Here is a 21,934-nt window from a genome sequence, read left to right as displayed (position 1 = left end):
TCCGCGAACTTGCTTAAACTCCAGCTCAGGTAGATGCCAAGCAGCAGAAACGAAAGGCATACATAAACACTGAGGCGACAGCATTTAAATATCCACCGACACTCACGGTTCGGCCCACTGTTTTCGGAATTGGTAGAAAGGGCTATACACACTATCGATCGGGAATATCCCGAAAATAAAAAAAAAAAAACACACACACACACAGTGTTCAATTTGCGACAACCGCAGCTGCTTGCAACGGAGCCGAAAGTTACGTTGGACGGGAAAACCCCGTTGTGCCCACAGGAAGGGAACGGTATTGTGATAGGTGACAGAACAAGGGTGACGGCAAGCAACGATGAGTACCAACAGCACAACGAGCAACGTTGGGAGTGATGTTAACAGCGCGGGCGGTGGAGTAGGAGGTGGTAGTGGAAACAGCGGGAGCAGCATCGAAGCGGAATACAACGAAATCGTATCCCGGCGCGGTTGGCCAATGGTATTCCAGGTAGGTTGGTTGGTTGCTTGGATGGATGGTTTGTTTCTTTTGCTGTCCGATTTGCCTGTCTCTTCGCCGCCTAAACTTGTAGTCTCTCTTTCTCTCTCTCTATCCCCTGTTGCACTTTTTTATAACAGGGCATGAATGCGATTACCGAACAAAACGCCTCGCGTACATGTAGCGAGAGCACGTTGGTATGTACTGTCAGGGATTTTCTTTTTTAAGGGTATGCATGTATGCTGTTTTTGGCTACTCCCGTTCCAACTAAATGGCTCCGCGGGTGTCGAACCGTTCCCGGAATGGGGTGCAAATGAGTTGGCTTAGGTCATGCTTATGTTTCGTCTTGCTATGCTCAACACCGGTACAATGATGCGCTGGATAAATTCCGTTCCGTATGCCTTCCACGAACAAGACGACGGATCGATCGATGAATGTGGATTTGACAGAAAGTTCACCCAGCATATTCGCCTTCCGGTTGATAAGAGGGGGAAATGGAATGCAGAGAATTTTCTTACATTCGAGGAAATTAAGTTTTTTTCGATATACCGTGAAACAGCATCAACAGCCATCGATGGACCGTTTGAATGTGTGGTGTTTTCATAATAAGGTTTGCAGAACATGTTTGTTATTACTAATTCATCTCGACAACATACCGGGTGGATTTGGTTTGTGCGTAGGCTTACTTGTGCTTCAATCGGTCAGTTGCTCACAGAAAATCGTTGGCAAATTGTCACTGAAAAATTCTGACAAAAGCCGAAAACAAACATACGTAACTCTTCCCATCTTTGTGGAATCATATTGCTATCAGCCCTGGAATCTGCATTCGTTCAATTCATCTAAGTCATTGTTTAGACTAGATTTTTTGTGTAGTTGTAGTAGAAAAAAAGTACTATAAAATGAAATTAATCGAATTATTACTGAACTATGAGATAGTGAATCGATGCCTTGTAATTGGAATCTTTGTATAATCCACCCCATATACAAGAAGGGAGATAACCTAGAGTGCAGCAACTACAGGAGTATTACGATGTCGAATTCCGCCTACAAGATATTCTCCCTCATACCTCATAAAGATCGTATCGTCCCATTCGCAGAAATTGTAGTTGGAAATAAGAGATAATTCCGAAACGGAAAATCAAACACTGATCAGATTTTCACCTTGCGGAGCAGCAGCTAATCGCTTTCAATCTTTTCATTGACTACAAGGCAGCATACGATAGCATAGTCAACTGTACGACATAATTAGCTCTTTTGGAATCCTGGCCAAACTTACCATACTAGTACGAATGATAATAACCAACGTCACATGCCAGGTGATGGTGGAAAGAAAACTCTCGGGCCCCTTTGCTACCACCAAGAGTCTAGGAGATGGGCTAGCTTGTCTACTCTTCAACCTTGCGAAGGACATCCGCGACTGGGAGATGGTCGGTGGTGGTGAGATAGTTCGGGGACTATTTTCTATAAGTCAATGCAGATGCTGGCATGCGCTGGTGATATAGATATCATTGGCTCTCCTACACAGCGGATGCTTACAAAGGATTGAGCAGGCGGCGGAAACCCTCGGGTAGGAGATTAATGCTTCAAAAAACATGCTAATCGTGGCACCATCAGCGGCCCTGCGAACAAATCCTAACTTACGCAGGGGTGACGAATAAATAGGTGAGCGCACTATCGAAGTCGTTCAAAATTTCGCCCATATTGGGCCAAAGATCAGCAGCGACAACGTCGAGATACGCGTCAGGGTGCTGGATGCTAACCTGATCAAAGCAACTGTCGCGACGTACGACGCTAGAGGTATATAGAACTAATATTGTTCCAGTACTCACTTACGCCTCTGAGACATTGACTTTGTCCAAACATGGCCAAACTGTCTTAGCCGCGACCTAGTCTTATTTTACCACGTAGCCAGATAGTCAGTCCTTGCTATGGGGGATTGATTCAGATGGGTTTTAAGTCAGGTTCGTTCTTGTGAAGACTAGCGCCGCTATCATCATGCCACCGGGCCGCCGTATGTTTAGTTATAAATGCTATTTCCGGCCGAGTACACCCGGGATAAGGCGACATTTCACTGTTTGGAGAAGGAAACGGTTTCAAACGAATGTGAATTGTATCTTAGATTAAGGCTACCTTTAGTTATAAGCAATTCGGCCTGGCCGTTCTTCTTGATTATGAAAGATACTATTTCGCAGATTGCAGTTTTTTGTTGTTGCTCGTCTAGAAGATCTATTGCCAACATCAACTCTATGCATAGGCCTAATTTATAATTCAATTTAAATATTCTGCCATATTCATATTCTAACAACGGGCAACGGGCATCCAAAATGTCGCAAGTTTTCATTGAAACTTGTGTTCAAATGAAATCCGAAGTGTATGCATTATGCGGGGACTTGCGCTGCCCTTGGTAATGGACAATTTCTTTGGTAATCAAAGCGTTGTTCTGCATCAGGATGGAGCGCCATTTGACACGGTAATCGTACTCGCCAATGCCTGATATTGTATCCGGTAATGGGGCAGATCATACCATAAATTAGAAAGCTTAAGCTTTTAGACTATATCTATCAAATAATTTAGGAACCGGGCAATATCTTTTTAGCGGAGTTACGAATTGAGAAAAATTGATTAAAGTTTAGAAATTTTACTTTTAATGAAATTCATTTGTAACAATATATAAGTATGATTATTAAAATGATCCTTTTTCAGTTGTTTTCTTTAAAAAAATCGTTTACTTTTTTTTCGCACACGAGAAATATGGCTAAAGCTGGTTCCGACCAGCTAGCAAAATTCTTTGTTTTGACATTTGTCGAGCCTGGGTCAGCTGCTTTCATTAGGAAAACAATCTAATCCCTTTTTCCTAGGCCTAACTTGGCTAGCCATTTGTATGGGGAGCTGTAAGCGGATAAGCCTGGAAACGTCAAAACGCATAAAAAACTGGCTTAGTGTATGCTACGGGTTAATGGCTGATGAAAACCATAAATCTTAGGTCGAGCGATTTGTGGCCTCCTGGCAAAGTGAGCCTTGAATCGGGTTTCAAGTTAATGTTCTTAATGAATAAAAAAAAGCAAGAAAAACAACTGAATGTAGTGTGAAGATCATGAGGTCCCTGAAATCACACACGTGCCAGTCGATATCGGAGCTTTAAATTGGAAAGGAAATTTGTTCTAGCTTCCGACGTAGCCTTGCGAATCTTGTTGATAACATGAAGACATATCGAGTAGGATTATTTAAAATGGTTTCATAAAAATGTAAATCGATATTGAAAGGTTCGATAAAACATGATAAATGATAAATGAAAACATCGATATTATTACCATTTTTGAGTCACTAACTATAGGTTATCTCTCTACCCTACTATTTCGCTTATGTTCCTGACATACCCGTTGTGTAATAAAACGCTAGAATAGGTTTTATCCGGTCCTGTAGATAAATCGATAAATAGACACTGAAAAAAATATCTGTCCTGGGTTGGCTGTTTTGTTTTGTGTAACGTGACGCGCTACGAACCAAATGATTCAGTGCCTTTTACACCGATTTGGTGAAGATTCGATAGTTAGTAATTTGTTAGTTAGTTAGTTATCCGGGAATAGCTTTTCTGGCGTATGAAGGCGTCTTGTTTCATACGCGGGATTTTACATTCTCGAAAGTAATATAATCCGTGATATTACTTCAACCTTAAGTTTTGTAATAATTTTCAGCTTATACCGGTAGTGTAATTACATTCTATGGCAATCCTCAGACTTTCGTAAGTAATCACGAAGTTTGTAGAAAACTCGATCTCTCATATTACTCATTACAACATTACACACAGCAAAATTGTGATTGTGAAATGTGACTGTTGAGTATAAATATATGGAAAAATCAGGACATACGAATTTTCACCTTTGCTATTTAAATTCATTTTTCTATGTGAGAACAATTTTAGTTTAACTGTTACTGAGTACAATAGTTTTAGCAACACTAATAGCAACCAGTTATATATTTTATTTCACTCAAATAATGGTAGTACTTACACGAGAAACGAATCTCTAAGGAAATGTGATTTGATGATGATCAGTTTGTTATGATCATCTAGGCATTTATGCATGAGATAATTTGGGGAAATAGTGTACATTGGTGCATACTAAGTCAGAATAAATTGGTGAATAAAATCTAGGTGAATGGTGATAAGTATCGAATAATTTTATACGTACCTGTTACATTATATATTATATACACACTTTTATGTAATACTCTTGCGATGATAGTAGTATCTGTGTAAGGCTAATTCTCGGGAAAAAGGCACACCTTTACATCGAATTTACTGTTCTCAGTTATTTCCGTCATCGTATCGAGGTTTGTTTATCGTTGGCACGCATTTATTATGTCGCTGCGGCATGGTCTCTACGATTATTTAGTGATTCTTAATGTCTTCCCGGAACCGTTATCAGAGATAGGGTGTATCGTCCAATGCTGTCACTTTCTTTGAATGTGCCTGTTACTGTAAAAAGTTGAATTTTTTTTGTTGGCCCTGATAACCGGTAGCACTATATGCACGCTTCTTGTTCGTATGTAGGAAACTATCGTAATTTTCTTTCATTGAACGGTTTCAGCACCTCCGTCAAAAGCCATTGGTTTATTTTTTTACAAAAAATATGGTACTATCACGTCCGACCACTCGGCATGAAATCGATTGACTTAAGCACATCGATTCCAGGAAAAACGGAATCATCGCCTTCGGTTGGTTTAAATTTATCAGTTTGTTGCTATTCTTCTCCTACGGAAGGGGCAGCAGCATACGTTTCATGTTAGTCCCTTATCCGTAAACTTCTGACTGACGTCACAGTTTGAACCCCTGTCTTTCTTCCCCCTTTCTGCACACACAAATGTTTGTCCGCCATAAATCGTTGCAGACGACGGTGTGTCTGGGGCCGGTATGCCTCAGTTGTACGGTGCAATTTTTCTTCGATTTGTTTGCTTCTCCCACTACCGGCGATGCGCCGGAATCTAGAGCACTAACCGCGGCGAGAACAGCATTGAACCTGGCTTTGTGGTTCTGCCATTGTTCCAAGTGTGGACCGCGGCCGGGTATCGATCGTGTCCGCTTCCCGTAGTCAGCAGACGTGGAATGGAGGGGAGGACAGTTTGTGTATGTTTTATGTTTGTGCCTCATCTGCTCTTACTTTGTCATTGCTTCCACGAACTGGGTTGAACGTTCAAAATCTATTTTTTGTTCAGTGTTAAATTCTTCGATCGTTGTATCACGTGTGATTTTGCAAAGGGTGAAGATAAGGAGAAGGGATAGGAGATTAAAGAGACAAATGTTTGAGATAAAAAGAAGGTTAAAGAGATAAAATGCTGTTTGTAGACAATGGCAATGCTATAGCGTGTCCGGAAGACGAAAGTGGCCAAAGGGGTGGCATCGTTAGTTAAATGATCTTCAACATTTTGTTCTATTGCAAAAATTAAATTCTGTAGTACGTGTACTTTTCATGTGTACAGCTTAGCGGTTGATGGCTTGAGAATCTTTTAGTTGGTAACAACATATTTGCTATTTAACATCTTGAGTTTGAAGCAGATCCTGCATATATTAGATCGGTCAAAAAGTTAGAGCGTTAACAGAATGAACTAAAAATCATCTATATAAAACAGCATTATGTTAACAATTGTCAATTACTTTTTTATTTTTAATTTCGATTTAACATAAGAAATACCAAGCGTTTTCCATATATGGTCACTTTATAAACATTTAATATACTACCGATACCCTTAAGTACTACCGTTAAAAGTACCGTGTGAAAAAATATATAATTTCAATTGTATTTTTTTAACCCCTTCTCGTGCTATAATAAATTAGACAACGTATATGGAACGAAAAAATATAAAATTTCTTGATACTTATTTAAGTAGTATTATGCTCCTCGGAAAATGTATTAAAATGTAAAAAGATCACATAGCATACACTTTCTTCAAGTGTTTGGTATATTTGATCGAGATGAAAGAGTTTACATTAATTTTTGAAGCTAATGAAAGACTATTTATTGCTTTCTTATTGGCGTTTCGACCATCTATGCTTAACAGGGTTTTGAATTTATTCTACTACGTAACTGGAGTTCCGATCATATCGTGTGCCATCGGCGCTATAACCTACAACACCGAGCCGCCTGGCCAACTGAATAGCTGCTGGGCCACGAGCGATGAGGATTCCCTCAAAACTCTAAACATTGAGTGAATTGAGTTTTGAGGAAAACCTGGCTCATCTACAAAAGCTTCAAAAAATTTTGAAACATTTTTAACAGATCCGACCAGTTAGCAGCTCAAAATGTAAACAAAACCTGTTATATCTGCCGATGGTATGGCGAACAAATAATGGTTTATTTTTTTATACAAGTACACTTTTTGCGTACTATTATGAATGTAACTTCATTCTGAAAGTGTTTGATGCGTAATTATGAATGTACAAGCACAATGTTTTGGCGTACGGTATGATGTTTTTATGTCTCCGCAACGTACCTTTTGGAACATAGTGTGACAAAAGTTGTGAACATGCTTTATAATTGAATTGATACTTTTCAACTGCAATATGATTGATCGATTCAGCTTGTAATTAAGAATGCTGATGATTTAGTTTTTAATCAACAAACCACAATTTTTTTGACCATATTTTCCATAAAATTGAAACAAAAATACAGTAGAAACAAGAAATAAAAATACATGAAAAACATTTTACACGTCACACACTGTGTATTGTCAACGTCAAATCCAGTAAGGCCACCACTGAACTGAAATTGAGAGAAACCTCAAGAGGCAACGGAGACTTTGGTTTTGAGTGATTTTTTGAGATAAATTAGTAATTGAGGTGGTTTGAGACGTAGTCTCAACGCTCGTGACCCCGCATCTAATGAGTGACTACAAATATCTATCACGAAGATTCATCTGTAAAAATAATAAATCTTACTATCAGTAATGCTTACAGGTTCATACACGTTAAGAGCTTCATCTTTAGAGATTCACAAATTATTCGAGAATAAACTCCTGTACTGACAAATGACTAATGAATGACGCTTTTTAAAAGTTTTAATAAGCACTACATAGAAATATTAGTAATTAAACGTTTTTTAAACTTAATTTCGATTAAATTTAATTCCTGTATTCATTGTTATACGTTGCTTAATACACTTCTACACGCGTTATATTTTTCTCTTATGCTCCTCATCCCTGTGCTACTACCCTGTTTCGCACTGCACAACGGTCGTTTCTATTTGCGTTCGGGGTTTTTCTTGCTAAAGCGTGTGTGAGACAATGTTCCCTGAAGCGCACAATTTCGAGGAAATAATTAAATTAGCAAACAAAAGAAAGAAACTCAAAAATTGACTCACGCAGAGCAGAGCGCTTCAAGAGCGAACAGTACAGAGCTGTCGGGATTGGATCTGTTTGGTTTTTTTTTTTTGGTTTTCTTACCCCCGGCTCGCACCAGTAAGCTTGAGTTCCGGCAAAGTGGCCACAAACTCACCTCGCCTGTTGGGAAGAGTGTTTCCACTCCTGTGGTATGATCGATGTCTAATGACCGTTGCTCGGTGGAAGACCAGACGGAAAGACTTAGAGCTCGACAAAAGGGAAGTACGTTCCCCTTGTGCTCCGTGGAAGGTTGACGTTTGGATGTCATCGACACACATAACATGACGTCGGTGTTCGTCCGTATGTTTTGGTGTGGGTACTGTTACAGAATCGCATTTTTTCTTGCCTAGGGGGTATCTACGTTTGCGATGAGCAATTTTCAAGTTTGTTTACGTAATATATCAAGTGCGTTAACAGCACATTCGCCGCGAGCTTAACATTGTGCAAAACAGCACCACATCGACTCGCTTGGTTGTAGAATTAGGCCAAATAAAACAGCGAAAAAACAAAATGTGTGCCGTTTTGCAATGAAACATATTGGAAGTCGATTCGTACAACTTTTCTGCGAATTCTATTCATCGGTAGTTCTGCTGCAGACCACTCGCCATTATTAGCATTGTCGTATTTGTTGATTATTTCTAAGAAGGGGATGAAAATGAATTGTTTCGTACGGTGCTATTCACAATTTCACATGCACGCGATCTTATCGTGCAGGGAGGAGATTACACTTTAACTGGACGGATGGATTGTGATTTCACCAACGGTGTTTCATCTGATTGCTGTCCTCATGTCGCTTGTACATGATTGAATCACATACTCTGTCTAGTGGATGGGAGGATTAGTAAACCGCGTGTCTGTGACCGCTGACACCCCACGATGACAAAACGTGTATTTTCACAATTTAAGCAGAAAGTCCATCACACGCTTTGATACCAGGAAGATTTGTAATGAGTAAGCACTATTTTGCGCTAAAATTATCGTGATGACTTTCTTCGGAAGCAGATAAATACGAAACGGTTGTCTGAGTTACTGTAACGTTCTTTAAATTGTTTACTTTCTATGTTATGCGTGCCCACAGTGTCCCATACCTTTGTCGTAAACTATTATACGCCAACCATTCCCCAGTGATCTATGTACTTGGTAAATCGTATGCCCAGTTAGTCCATAGACTTGTTATAGTAATGGGCATGGGCATGAGATATAACCTTGCCAAAAAAGTAGAAGGTATGCTGTTTAATTCCAGGTTCGAGTTTAGTGCATCGCGCTCGCTACACAAACAGACGTCCATTAATGTATGCCCCGTGTGGGCAAAATCCGGTCCGCCAACGCGCTTTCGAAATCCGCCTCACAAGACCAAATTTTCAACCATTGATCCGTCTCATATTCTACGTGAGACCGAAGTCGAAAATTTTTTCGTATATCGGTGCTATCAAATTTTGAAATTTGACTATCGTCCATTGAACGTGTAGTTCGTTCATTTTTAACAAACTTTCAACTAATTTTGTATCCAGTTTTCGTCTAATAACAATATCTATAGTTTTTTTTATGAGAGTTGTCAGAAAAAAAGTAAACCAGAAATGGCCGGCGTAGACCTGTTAAGATTGTTGTGCCGGTTTAAAAAATTCTGTTCAATGTTGAAATGTGGCATAATTTCGCATCAAAAAAGGACTGGTTGTATTTTGTTGTATGTATGTTGTATTTTGAATTTTAATGAATTTGATTTTTTTAACGACTCACATATTGTTTCATAATGGCATATTGTCCCAATGGTCTAGTGGAGCATACGGTTCTTTGACTCTTTGATTGTGTTTATTTGTTGAAAATGATCCAGTGTATGCTAATCTTGCTTAAGTTCCACTATAAGTGGTAGCTGATTTTAAACCATTTTGCTGATTCTTGAGAATAGTCAAATAACTTCTACGTATTTGTGAAATTTAAAGCGATATTTTAAGCGATTATTTAAGCTATAACTTGGGAACCTTCACCTTAGGTTTGTGCTATACTATACGTTTGATAGCTAAAAGACTTCTAAACATCAATTCAGCTTAAAATATTTTTGGTACTATGATTTTTTTTTTGGTTCTTTTTAAACATTTACTATATTTTACATTTACTTTACTATACGTCAGAACTGTTAAAAAGAATTCGATGAAGATTTGGTATATATTTTCGATGTACAATCTATTTTTTGATTAATTATCCAATTTCACACCTCGACCCTTTGAAACTCGAGAAATTCGTTCCGACAACTGGCTTAGTGTATGTATTTTTAACAATTAGTTATTTTGTTAATACACACTGAGTTTTGCAATAGATAGGAAAGAATGAGCACACTATACTGAATCACGCGTACTAGGCAAAATAAACCGGATGGTTTTCTGTTTAATGAATTATAAATTTTGCTCTCATTAATAATTCTTTGTACTTAGTCTTCATGAAATGTGGTTCTCCAATTTACTCACAATTTAATATTTCCTTTCATGCTAATTCATACCTTTGCTCATCATTTAGAGATAGGAGAAAAATATACATCATATTCAGGGTTTTCCAATCGTAGCGATTTTTCCAGCTGTAAATATTTCTACCGCTCTCTATTGTAGTAAAGCCAGCGAAATAATGGACTGGTAACGATCATTAAGAAAATGTGAAATTTAATTTAGCCTTCTCCAATGCACGTCTTCTCTTCTACGTCCTGTAATAGAAATAGGGTCATGAAACTAATTTCCTATCAAGCAAGAAGAAACTTCACAATGTACATCACCCATCAATTATCACCTGGTGCGCATTTTTTGATTGCGATATGCGCAAACATTACTAACATTTGGAGGACACCGACGAAGCGTGTGTAACGAATGAAATAATTAAACTGCATTCTTTTCCTACCGTATCATGCAAACCGTCACCCTCGCATCGCGATTAATCGCGATCGGTTACCGCGTGTGTGTTGTTACGGGTAGTGATCGGAACTCATTTCCGAAAAGCGACCGGATGTATGCGAATCGGAATGCAGACGCACCTGTTGCGGTTGCATAGTTTTGTTTGTTTGTTTTTCATAGCAAACGCACGTTTTTTCATCCTTCTTTCAGTTCAATTTAACTAGGTCCTCCACAGTAGGTCGCAGTAAAGTTGTTAGTGCCATGGTGCTGGTTGTCGATTTTGCACACACTACCGTTAGTTTTGTGTGAAGCGAAAGGAAGAGCGACATTTACATTATGCTGAACAGGCACTTGTCCTCGCGGTTGGCCCACGGAAACTCACGTTTGCGGAAGTTTGGCTTCAAATGCAGTGCAAACATTGCAACCATTTGTTATTTTTGCTTTTAATTTACGTTGCGTTTCCTAAAGGAAGTCGAAACCCACAATTCCGACCATTAGTCGTGGTTGGTGATAAAGTTGGCAATGACATACTACTCGTTAGCTTCGAAAATGTGAAGGCAGAAATTGCCTTCGAGTTGATTTAGAGCTCGCAAGCAGGAAAACTGCAGGACACTGAATATAGATGTGACGAGTTTCTTGCCGTGAAGAAGTCCAAGGTTTTTCGTACAATCTCTCTTACGTGCATGGAAATAGAGTGATGATTTACAATTTAATTTGAGCAACAGTTAATATTCTGCCTGATTGAATTTAGCCCCAAACTAATACATTTTGTAAACATTTTGGAACAACCGTTCCATGTATGGAATGCATGCAGTTTGTGCATTGATGTATTTTGTTGACAATTCATGAATCTTTGAGGACTCATAAATATTTTCAGTAGAAATTTAGAGCCATTTAAACAGTTCAAAAATTCATATTGATTCATGAATCTGAATTAGATTCAGCCTACACCAGTAGACAGGTTAAAACCTTCAACCGTTATAGAGTCGTCATGAAAATAGAATGTTCATAGAGTGCAATATGTGACAGTCGATGAGATATTTTCAATTAATTGGTAAGAAATTAATTATCATTGCACAGTAGACCTTTTTTTGCTTTTGATTCGGACGTTCTTCCGATAGCGAAAAAACTGTCCCTTCGACCTTCTAACATGCTTTTTGTCGCTCTTTGTATTTGATGGTTTTCATTTTGATTACAAAGTTCTCGTTACATATAACTCTCCATTCAAAAACCCTTGATATGTTTATCAAGGGGTTTATCATTTCAACTTTGGTCGACATTTGTCTAATTAACTAATAAACTTTCGTTCAACCGTTTCTAGCTTTTATTTCGAACTCTTATTTCGACTTTATATACCAAAAATGTTGGTACGATTGATGTATGAGAAGAGCAAATATGAAGTATTACCAAAAACGAAGAGCCATTGGTGCGGTTCGGGATGTAGAAGAAATGTCGATAATGTCCTTATGTCCTTATCTTACCTGTATAAAAGTCATAAAAGCGTTCAACAAAGTAGCAACAACCTCACTAGGCTTTTATTGGTTTTATTTATTTTTTTTAACAAGAGAATATCGTAGAATTTAATTATTTTAAAAATTTATAATCATTGTGAAAAGCATATTCAAATAACGAAAGGTTCAGTGTCTCTAAATCTCTTAAATGTTCTTTATTAATCTTTTTTGTTGTTGTAATTATCAGTAAGAAAATGTTGTTAACATTTTGCTCAAAAGAACTTTACTCAATTTGTACTGTGACACGTTTTAAATGCGATTCTGCTATGGTGATTGAATTTTATGATGTAGCAGCTCGGAAACCCGACACAAGTTTTCGCCTATCTGCACAAATACGTAGAAATAGTTAACAGAAAACCGCAGCATGGATGGCAATTGAATCTGATGGATGAAGTTTGACATTTTTGCACCTCTTACAAGTTCCCCGCGTACTTCCACACCGCATACCCGGGAACAATCGCGGTAAAACTTCGCGATAGATCGCAGCAAAACTAAACTAATTAACAAGCGTCACGTTGTGAAATTCCATTTCCATAGAAATTCTGAATATAATAACATTTGTATCATTTACAGTGATGGATCATTTATAGTGATGGAGGTTGAGGGGTTATCCATATCACGACATTGCTATCATTTTGCCGTATTTTTTGTTGTAACATGTACTACATTTTAATGATGTTGGGATACAGTTTGTTGATGATACAGTTTGTAATGATGTTGGGATACAGATGTTTTAAAGCACTATCTGAAAAACGAATGGTACTTTGGTTTTATATCTGTTCGAGCTCAACATTATCATTTCAACAACCTTCGAAGCCAAACTACGTTAATAAAATGCTGTCCAGATGACCCGTGTTTGTGGGGTTGTATACGTGCAATCTGTGCTGTTAGTTATATTTCTGGAATAAATGCTATATTTACGCTTCGTTCATATCGATCTATCAGTCAATCAAACATTTTCCATAGATATTTTTATTGCTGCAAGAACGGCTAGGCGGTACTGCTAGATATTTAACTGTTTGGATAAAATCTTGTGAATTTATGCTGCGAATACATAATAATTTTGAGTAAAACACGATACTATGATTAATGTTCCATTGTTTAAATTTTTCAGGATATCCGTGAGAGAAGCGATATTCAGGCGCGGGCGAAAAAGTTTTGCACCGATGAATCGAAAAAGTTGGACAACCGACGACTAAACCGATATCGGGATGTGCTACCGTATGATCATTCCCGAGTAGCACTGAAACGGGGTGAAGGTGACTACATCAACGCGAACTTGGTGAAGGTAGGCTGAACATTGATCTGGCTTTTTGTTGGTGTTTGTTAATTATTTTTTTCTTATTTCATTTCAGATGGACCGAGCTGGTCGGAAGTACATTCTTTGCCAGGGACCGCTACCTCTTACGGTGGGCCACTTTTGGGTGATGGTGTGGGAACATGACTCACGCGCCATTCTAATGCTAAACAAGCTGATCGAACAAACGACCGTCAAATGCCACCAGTACTGGCCGGCAAAGATCGGCGAGCAGCACCGTCTCGAGTTGTCCGATGTTCAGCTCTCGGTGGTACATCTGAAGTGCGTAGAGTATAAAAACTTCTGCAAAAGAACTTTCAGGTAATCGTTTGGGTGCAAACAGCCCAACCGGAACGAAACTTTGTAATATGCCGCTAACATTAATCCCCTATCATGCATAGACTGACGGACATGGAGACTGGCAAAAGTCGCGAAGTGATACAGTTTCACTACACGACTTGGCCGGATTTCGGTATCCCTAGCTCTCCAGTAGCATTTTTGCAATTTTTGAAGGAAGTGCGCGACTCCGGGGCGCTTGATCGTGACGTTGGCCCACCGATAATTCACTGCAGCGCCGGTATCGGTCGTTCCGGAACGTTTTGTTTGGTGGATTGTTGTCTCGTGCTGGTAGGATGATATTTTTCACTGTTTAAATTGTAACTAAAGTTGTCGACATGTTTTTCATTCAGGTCGATAAGGAGGGAGAGGATCGGGTATCTGTCCAGGATGTGCTGCTTGAGTTGCGACAGTATCGAATGGGGCTAATTCAAACCCCGGATCAATTGTACTTCTCGTACCAGGCCATCATTGAAGGAATGAAGCGTATGAACAACTCCGTAAGTTAATTTCTAAATGTTCACTTATTATCTTCTTTCAAGGTGCGTTACAACACTGAAATGTAATGGTTCGTTCCTTTTTGATTCACAGTCGTTCGAGGAGTTTGAAGAGCTATCCGTTGTGTCCTCATCCAGTCAGCAGAACAGTGATCAGGAGGATAACGAGGATACGCCACCGCCCCTTCCGCCCCCTCGTACCCATTCGCTCACGGTCAAACCGTTACCGGTTATTCCGACCAGCGAGAGCGTACACGAGGATTTCCTGCTTGGAAGCAGTAACGGCGGAGACCGCGACAAGGTGAACAATTTAGTAAATCTGGAAAAGAGCAAGCAATTTGAGATGAGTGACGAAAACCATCACCATCATCATCACAACAATCACCACCATAAACGAAATGACAGCAAAAACCACAATAACCATCATCACAATCCGTACAGTAATCGGCCTTTGCCGCCAATAGTGCGGGATAGCGCGCTGTACAAAGTGAATGAGCATGATAGCGATGGTGGTGGTGGCGGTGGTATCGGAAACGGTAGCAGTGACAGCGACTCCAACGCGATAAGTAGTGAAGACGAGCTGATCGAAGAGAACGATAGCGACATTGGCGAAGATGATTACGATGAAGATGAACTGGAGAAGAAGAAGCGTTGGGGTATAGGCCTAGACGTTCCGTCCGATAACAGTGATAATATTAAAAGCTCCTTGCTGGATGAAAGCAGTAGCACTACAACAGCTACAACGACGACGACCAGCACCACCTCTAGTACTGGTGGTACATCGACGGGCATATCCACCTCGACGTCGGTATCCACTACGTCGTCCACCACAGCTAGTGCGATTGGTTCAAACAATTCGACGTTAGAGTCGAAACGGGGTGACTCGAAATCAATCGATCAGGCATTTAACGCTAACTCGAGCCTACCACCGCTGCCCAATGGCGCACTGGATGATGGAGAGGATGCCATCTCCAGCCCGGAGCGCGAACTGTAAGTAAAAAACAAACAAAATTTCTGTTTATATATATATTATAGCACATTACGTATTACCAGCATTCTACTAGTAAAGTAATCTATATCTAGCAATTTTGCTGTTAAAAAGATAACTCAAGGGTATAAACGGTCAACAGAATATTTTTTTATTATATTTTTCTAAGCTTACGGATTCATGAATATCAGTTTTAAACTTCAAATCAATCTAAGAATAAACTAAGAATAAAAATGCATTAGTTCAAAGTTCGAACACGTTTTAATCAAAACAACGGCTCGAACTTTGCCCGGAACTCGAACAAACCGGGTACCCAAAATTTCACGACGGCTCTGGCGACTGGAATTAATGTTTTTTAAAAGTTTTTCTTTATTTCATCAGGCTGAAACCTTATAATAAACCTAATGATAATAGAAATAATTCTTTACGATGTTTACTAATAATTTTTAAGAAAATTTGACGTTATATCAATTTCCATTTCCAATTCCTTAATTTTTAATACTGACGAATTGTTCGACAAAAATAGTTTTTTTTTTCTATTTATACACTTTTGGCTTTTTATCTTTTTATTTCAAAATGTTAGAATCCTGTTCGATATTCGTTCATAATATTTTAAAGAACCTAAGAAGACGGGCCTATAATAATACAATTTTTGTGTTTTTCTCCTAAATTTCATTTTGATTACTCTTGTTTTCTTTCCTATGGAATCTAATTTATGTTCCATACGGAACCCAGTGCGTGAGACAGGGTTTCATTTAAATATCTTCCGTTAAACTATTTCGCGATTTTATTGAATACTTTTGCATAAATAAGTTATTTCATTTTTTATTCTCAAATCTTTCTCTAGGTCACCGAGCGCCGAACTGCGACGCCGAAAGCGTATCGAGCGTCAGTCAGCTATGGAGGAGAAGATACGTGAGATCAAACGCAAGCGGAAAGAGGTGGAAAGCAAGGGATCACCGAAAAAGCGCAGGTTATTACTGTTTTCCATTGCAGCCGGTGTTTGTTTCAGCGTTCTGTGCGTATATCTTTACACCAAGCAAATGTAATGCGTTGTTTACCGGTGACGAGAAGATGCATCAATGACGTGGTACGAATGGCATAGAAGACACATGAAAATCGAAAAAGGACGGGAGAGAAAACCAGAGAGAAACAAGAGAAAAAATCATAAAAGTGTATTAGCAAAAGGAAAAATCATTCCTACATATAGGCAAAAGTAATCAAAATGTCTTACTAAGCTGATCCCCTAAACGTTCCCAACAAAAGTTTTGATAGTATGGGAAGTTCGATTATACATACGTACGATCACCTGTATTACGGTGGTTCAAAACACAACGGAATGGTGATGATTTTATAGTGCCGTTTTACAGTTTTTCAATGTTTCAAACTGCAACCGCAGTTTAGAGAATTTAAATTTTGTGGATGCTTTGCGAGAAATATTGTTTCGTAAAGTTTGTTTGATTTTTTCTTTCAATAATTTTTCCCACTCTACAACAGGCTGTGGAAAGATTTGAAAAAAGGTGTAACGGACAGCTTATAGAATCAAGAACGATAGAACGAAGATAAACGAACGAGGTAAATCAACACACTTACACCACAACATGTTCCAAGGTATTGCAATTGAAAACACGCATCCTCATGACCATTGATGACCATTGATTAATCTAACTCGTGTAAAAAGAGTAGGAAATTAAATGGTATGTTCGGGATGTTTTCGCTTTATTTATTCATATTCTTCGTCAAACTACCAGTTTGATGTGGGTCGCTGCAACTTGAGGCAAGAATCTCTATTTCGAAAAAATGACCCATCGTTCGGTTGCTGTTGGGGTGAGAATTAGCCATGTCTGTTTAAAAGAAGGATGTTATTAGTGCATCGGCTAGTACAACGCATGTGGATGATTATCTTTACTGTAACAAAATGGAACCCATCCTGCTGTAGCGGTGTGATGGAACTAAAGAAAACAACAATTATTGTAAATTCTAATATGTTAAGATAGTTTGATTTAGTATGTTATTTTCTTTACACTGTTAGCATAATTTACCACTTATGTATGTGCACAATGTATACTGGATACATTTCATTCTTTAAAACTTTATTAATGTTCTGATTCACACACGAAGACATTTCTAATGAAATAGATTGCTCTTTTAATAATAAGCAAACATATTTTCGATCGGTTATGCAAGAATTTCAACCGAAAGAACAGACGATTTGTCGACAACAATGAAACAAATGTATGATTAGCAAAACGTATGCGCACCTGATCGATTCATTCGCTCCGAATAACTTATAATTGTACGTCTAATTGTGCATGATTTCTACAAGATTAACCTTTAAGTTTTTATGATTCAAAGCGAAAGAGAGAATCGCTGTGTGCGAGGTATTGGTAACTTACTTTTTGAACCGTGAAGCGTACAATGTTTCATATTTTTGAACGATTACCCTAATCGTCGCGTTTCTAGAAAGAGTTTTGGCGCGAAAAATGGCTGGGGGTTGTATTGAATGGATACTTATAATAACTGCAACTAGCGAGACAACATCAATTAGATCATACTGAAACTGTATTGTCATTGCAAGATTTTGTGTTTTGTGTGCTAATTATCCCTTTTGTTGGACACTTATGTGAATGACCATAAAATAGGCAAGGGATGCCACAGAGTTAAGGCTATACTCGTTGCAGCTTAACTCTATCAATTGGATGATCATTTAATGATCTGTCCGAAGCCAAGATAAATATGTTTTCTAAAAAAATGCGAATTATAATTGTTTCTTAATTACACTGAAATTATGGTACCGATAATAAGCAAGTGTTGTGAATGTAATCATTCTATGCACACCTTGGCAAAATAAAACAAACATGTTCAGCAACACTGCAGATAAAGCTGTGAACACAGATTCAGATACGAGTGTGAAGTAGATGAAATGTAGGTGAAAGATGGGGTATATATATACATTATTATATATACATATATATGATCCGTGTTTTTTCTAGATATATTATATTGAATAGTTTATTTTTTATCCCTTTTCCTTTTCTAACAACCCCTATCTTTTAACGGTAGCAGAAGAAAAATGTAGAAATGTTTTATAAAACCTTGTCAGATGTTCAGGGGCACGATGAGAATGAGAAAAAATATGATAACATATTTAGAATTGTGAACAAAACGAAGTAAAGAGAATGGCATAAAAACAGAAAGCAAATCTGAAGAAATGGGAGAAGAATGAAGAATGAGGGAGACAGGAAGGGCGAAAGGTAGGAGAAACACATATATTAGGCAGTATACAGTAGATACGTGTCTATTATTTTTGTTTAATCTAGAAAAAATGTATAAAAAAACATATATGGTGTAATGGTTGCATAGTTGTTACTTTATGTACGTTGGGAGAAAGAAATTTGCTTAGTGTTTTCCCCGTTCGGCACTAATAACCATTACCGCTAGGTATTGCAATTTTACTTTTTATTTATGCTTCAAGAATAAGAAAATGGAACAGTGTTTTTTTTTAAGATGGCAAAGGGTAAATACTTAGGATACTCTGAAGATCAAACGAAATCAAAGGAAATGCGACATGTAAGAACATATTGTATGCAAAGCATTAGTTTTGTTGCTCCCTTATTCATGTTTTATGTTTCTTCTTTTTCGTTTTAGAATACCAACGCTTGAAATAACGAAATATGCGAAAAGAAGCAAGTCGATTAGTGTGTTAGTATAGTGTATATGCCTTATAACGTAACATATATCTGATTGTTGCCTTCGTGGTCTAATCTTTTGAGCAACATTTTGCCAACACACAGAAAAACAGGTGCAATATGAGTGATTTTTCTCATTTGACCATAATCTGCCTAAATGCTGAACAGAGGCTAGCATTACATCGGAACTTCCCTAAACGTAACGTAAATCCTAGCAACTGGCTGCACCATCGACGATGAGAAGACGGCTTTTGCTTTTTTCCTACGACATTTTGCTTGTTCAACCGCACTGTGAACGCGCATTGGAAGAGACAAAGCACTGTGCGACGGGAACATAGCGGCCTCTATGAATTATGGTGAGTGGTGATATGTTTTCCAATAGAGCCAGCTGACACACCCACAAGAACACATGAACAGAAAGCTTTTTAATTAATGAACCAACAAATTGCACGCTAGTAAAATGATTGGCGATCGTTTTCCAATATGGTACGAGGTTAGTTGTATCTAATCGTTACTGAAATCCTAACAGGACAAATACACATGAACTCGCCTCAGAATCTTTATTGATAACCTAAAACACTACATACAATAGCTTACTGATACAAACAAGTTTTGGAAAAAGCCAACAATAATTTAACAAAACAAAAACCCCGCACGAGTTCTGCCACAATTGAATAATTTAGTTATATGCACAACAAAAGTTTTTCACAGTGTCATCTTTTTAGGGTTAGATCAGGTGAAATCTTTGTTAGGTGTTAATGCAGTACCGGTAGGCTGAAGTGCTGTAGAATTTGTAGCGTTTTTTGTGTTGCAATTTGTACATTTGGTTTGGTCTTGCGATGTTGTTAATACTGTTGCTGTTGCTACCCAATAGATGCTTTAGTTCAAAACTAGAAGCTGTGTTAACAAGCATTATTAGGTAGTTGTGCCAGTTGTTTATTATAAGTACCATTAACTTTGTGCCCATTAAAGGACAATTTCGGCGCATTGATTGCAAACTCTCACCAAAAACATACAAAAAAAAGATACATGCACAGAACAGGAACATAATTATTGCATGCTGTTGTACATGTTGTTTATTTAGATCATTTGATTTTATTTGTTGTTACAACAACTTTCCTAAGATATAACAACGATTCAACTATTTTTCATATCTTATTCTCTCTCTTTCTCTCTCTCTCGATTGCAGGAAACAAAAAGAAACAGAGAAATGATATTTGGAAATTCCTTGGAGGGTATACTTTATATGTCACATTTAGAGTAATTATTCATTATACCCGACATTAAACAGCAACAACACTCTGCGGATAACTTTCCGCGAAAACATACCTTACCGAAGAAACGTTCTTGGGAATCGTCGCAATGGTCAAGGAATTATGTGACACTGAGGTTAACACTTTTCGATCAATCGACGATCGTCAAAATGCATTAAATTCTTAAACACACGTACACAAACCCACACACTTGTATACACAAGAGCATACTATGGAACGACGGGTGCACACCGAAGGCAAAAGACTGCTTTTAGCTACGGTAAAGTAGGATTAATCAAGTTTTTGGGGAAGTATAACTACAAAAAGCAACAATTAATCGACCGACCGTATGGTAAGGCGGAGAGTCCTATGAACAGAAATGTCAATTTTTGCAATATTACGGAGGAAACCGTGGAGACATATATAATATTTATGATTTTGGACAATCTGTGCAACATTTACACGTAGAAAAAGTTGCAATACACCTTCTTCGACAAGTATGCAAATGAGATGCAACTAACAGGCTTAACTCAATATTGCATTCGTTTGTATCATGTGTGTGTTGTTTTCTTACAACAAAGCAAGCTTTCTTTCAACAAAGCAATACGTCATTTTACTGTTACAGTTACTCTTTTCCCATTTTTTCAGGCGTTTGTTAAAGGGGATCTGTTTTAGCACACCAGTGCTGTGCAGACATTGCGTTATATCAATCAATTTTATTACATTTGTTCGCACTGACTTAACACTCACTGTTGAATGCTTTGAATTGTGTATCCATCCTAGTTGAGTTATGGGTAATTTGCGGGTATATGTAGCGATAGCGTTTAAAACTAGTGCTATAACCATTGCCAAAATGTAACAGCATGCAGAAGTTCAAACATTGAAAGCCAATTATAATCAACTAAACGGAAATATATCCCCGTGGGAAGGAATGGTTAGATTAGGAATCAACATGATTCGCCAAGAAAGCCGCGATGGTAATGTTTATAGCCAGCACGTTAACATTTATAATAAAACTATTGCTCATAATTACGTTTTGTGTTTTTTCTTTATATAATAAACTAGTGATTTCTTACACTCAGTGGCTTATCAACTTTTGTCGGTTGACTCAATGGAATTCCAGTGCTTAACCATGTAGCAATCTGGTATTTGAAAAGCATGTTCGAGCTTTTAACTTAAACTGGGGTGCTGGGGTTGTAATGGTGTAACCGTATGATACACTTAGACTGACAAATGAGCTGGATCGACAGTATTAGTATATGGTAAGAAATGACAAGAATCCGCCATCTCTTTCTATTCGGAAATTTCTCCGTCAGTTAAATCAAAATTCTGTACAATAAGTCGTTTTCTGATTTTTGACACGAAGAGAGCATCCAAAAGAAGAGGGAACACTGGTTCTGCTCCGTCGAACTAGTATATCATGCATTTGTTCTGCTTTCTGGTATTCTGCTATTGATATTATATACTTAGCAGCATTTGTCATTTATTTTTACAGTTTTACGAAAAGCTACTTTTGTGATTTGTCTATCTTACACTCCCACATCGACAGGTAGAACAGCCTCGGCCTATTTATAAAGTTGTAACCTTTTTGAACCGTTTAACTATTAATTATTGTTATAGTCTACAACATTGAAAAGC

The 21,934-nt window shown here is 38.1% G+C and overlaps 1 protein-coding gene across 1 annotated transcript; it reads left to right on the top strand.

Annotated features, from left to right (window-relative positions):
- Nucleotides 1–337: 337 nt before the first annotated feature.
- Nucleotides 338–16,436, top strand: LOC128715308 (tyrosine-protein phosphatase non-receptor type 61F). The gene is made up of 7 exons (XM_053810191.1): nucleotides 338–487; nucleotides 13,351–13,524; nucleotides 13,592–13,854; nucleotides 13,935–14,160; nucleotides 14,223–14,369; nucleotides 14,461–15,356; nucleotides 16,202–16,436. The coding sequence occupies exons 1-7, from the start codon at nucleotides 338–340 to the stop codon at nucleotides 16,401–16,403; spliced, it is 2,058 nt and encodes a 685-aa protein (XP_053666166.1). The 3' UTR covers nucleotides 16,404–16,436.
- Nucleotides 16,437–21,934: the final 5,498 nt, after the last annotated feature.

This window comes from Anopheles marshallii, chromosome 3 (assembly GCF_943734725.1).
Source record: "Anopheles marshallii chromosome 3, idAnoMarsDA_429_01, whole genome shotgun sequence".
NCBI classification, from domain to species: domain Eukaryota; kingdom Metazoa; phylum Arthropoda; class Insecta; order Diptera; family Culicidae; genus Anopheles; species Anopheles marshallii.
This window is presented reverse-complemented; position numbering and strand designations above follow the sequence as displayed.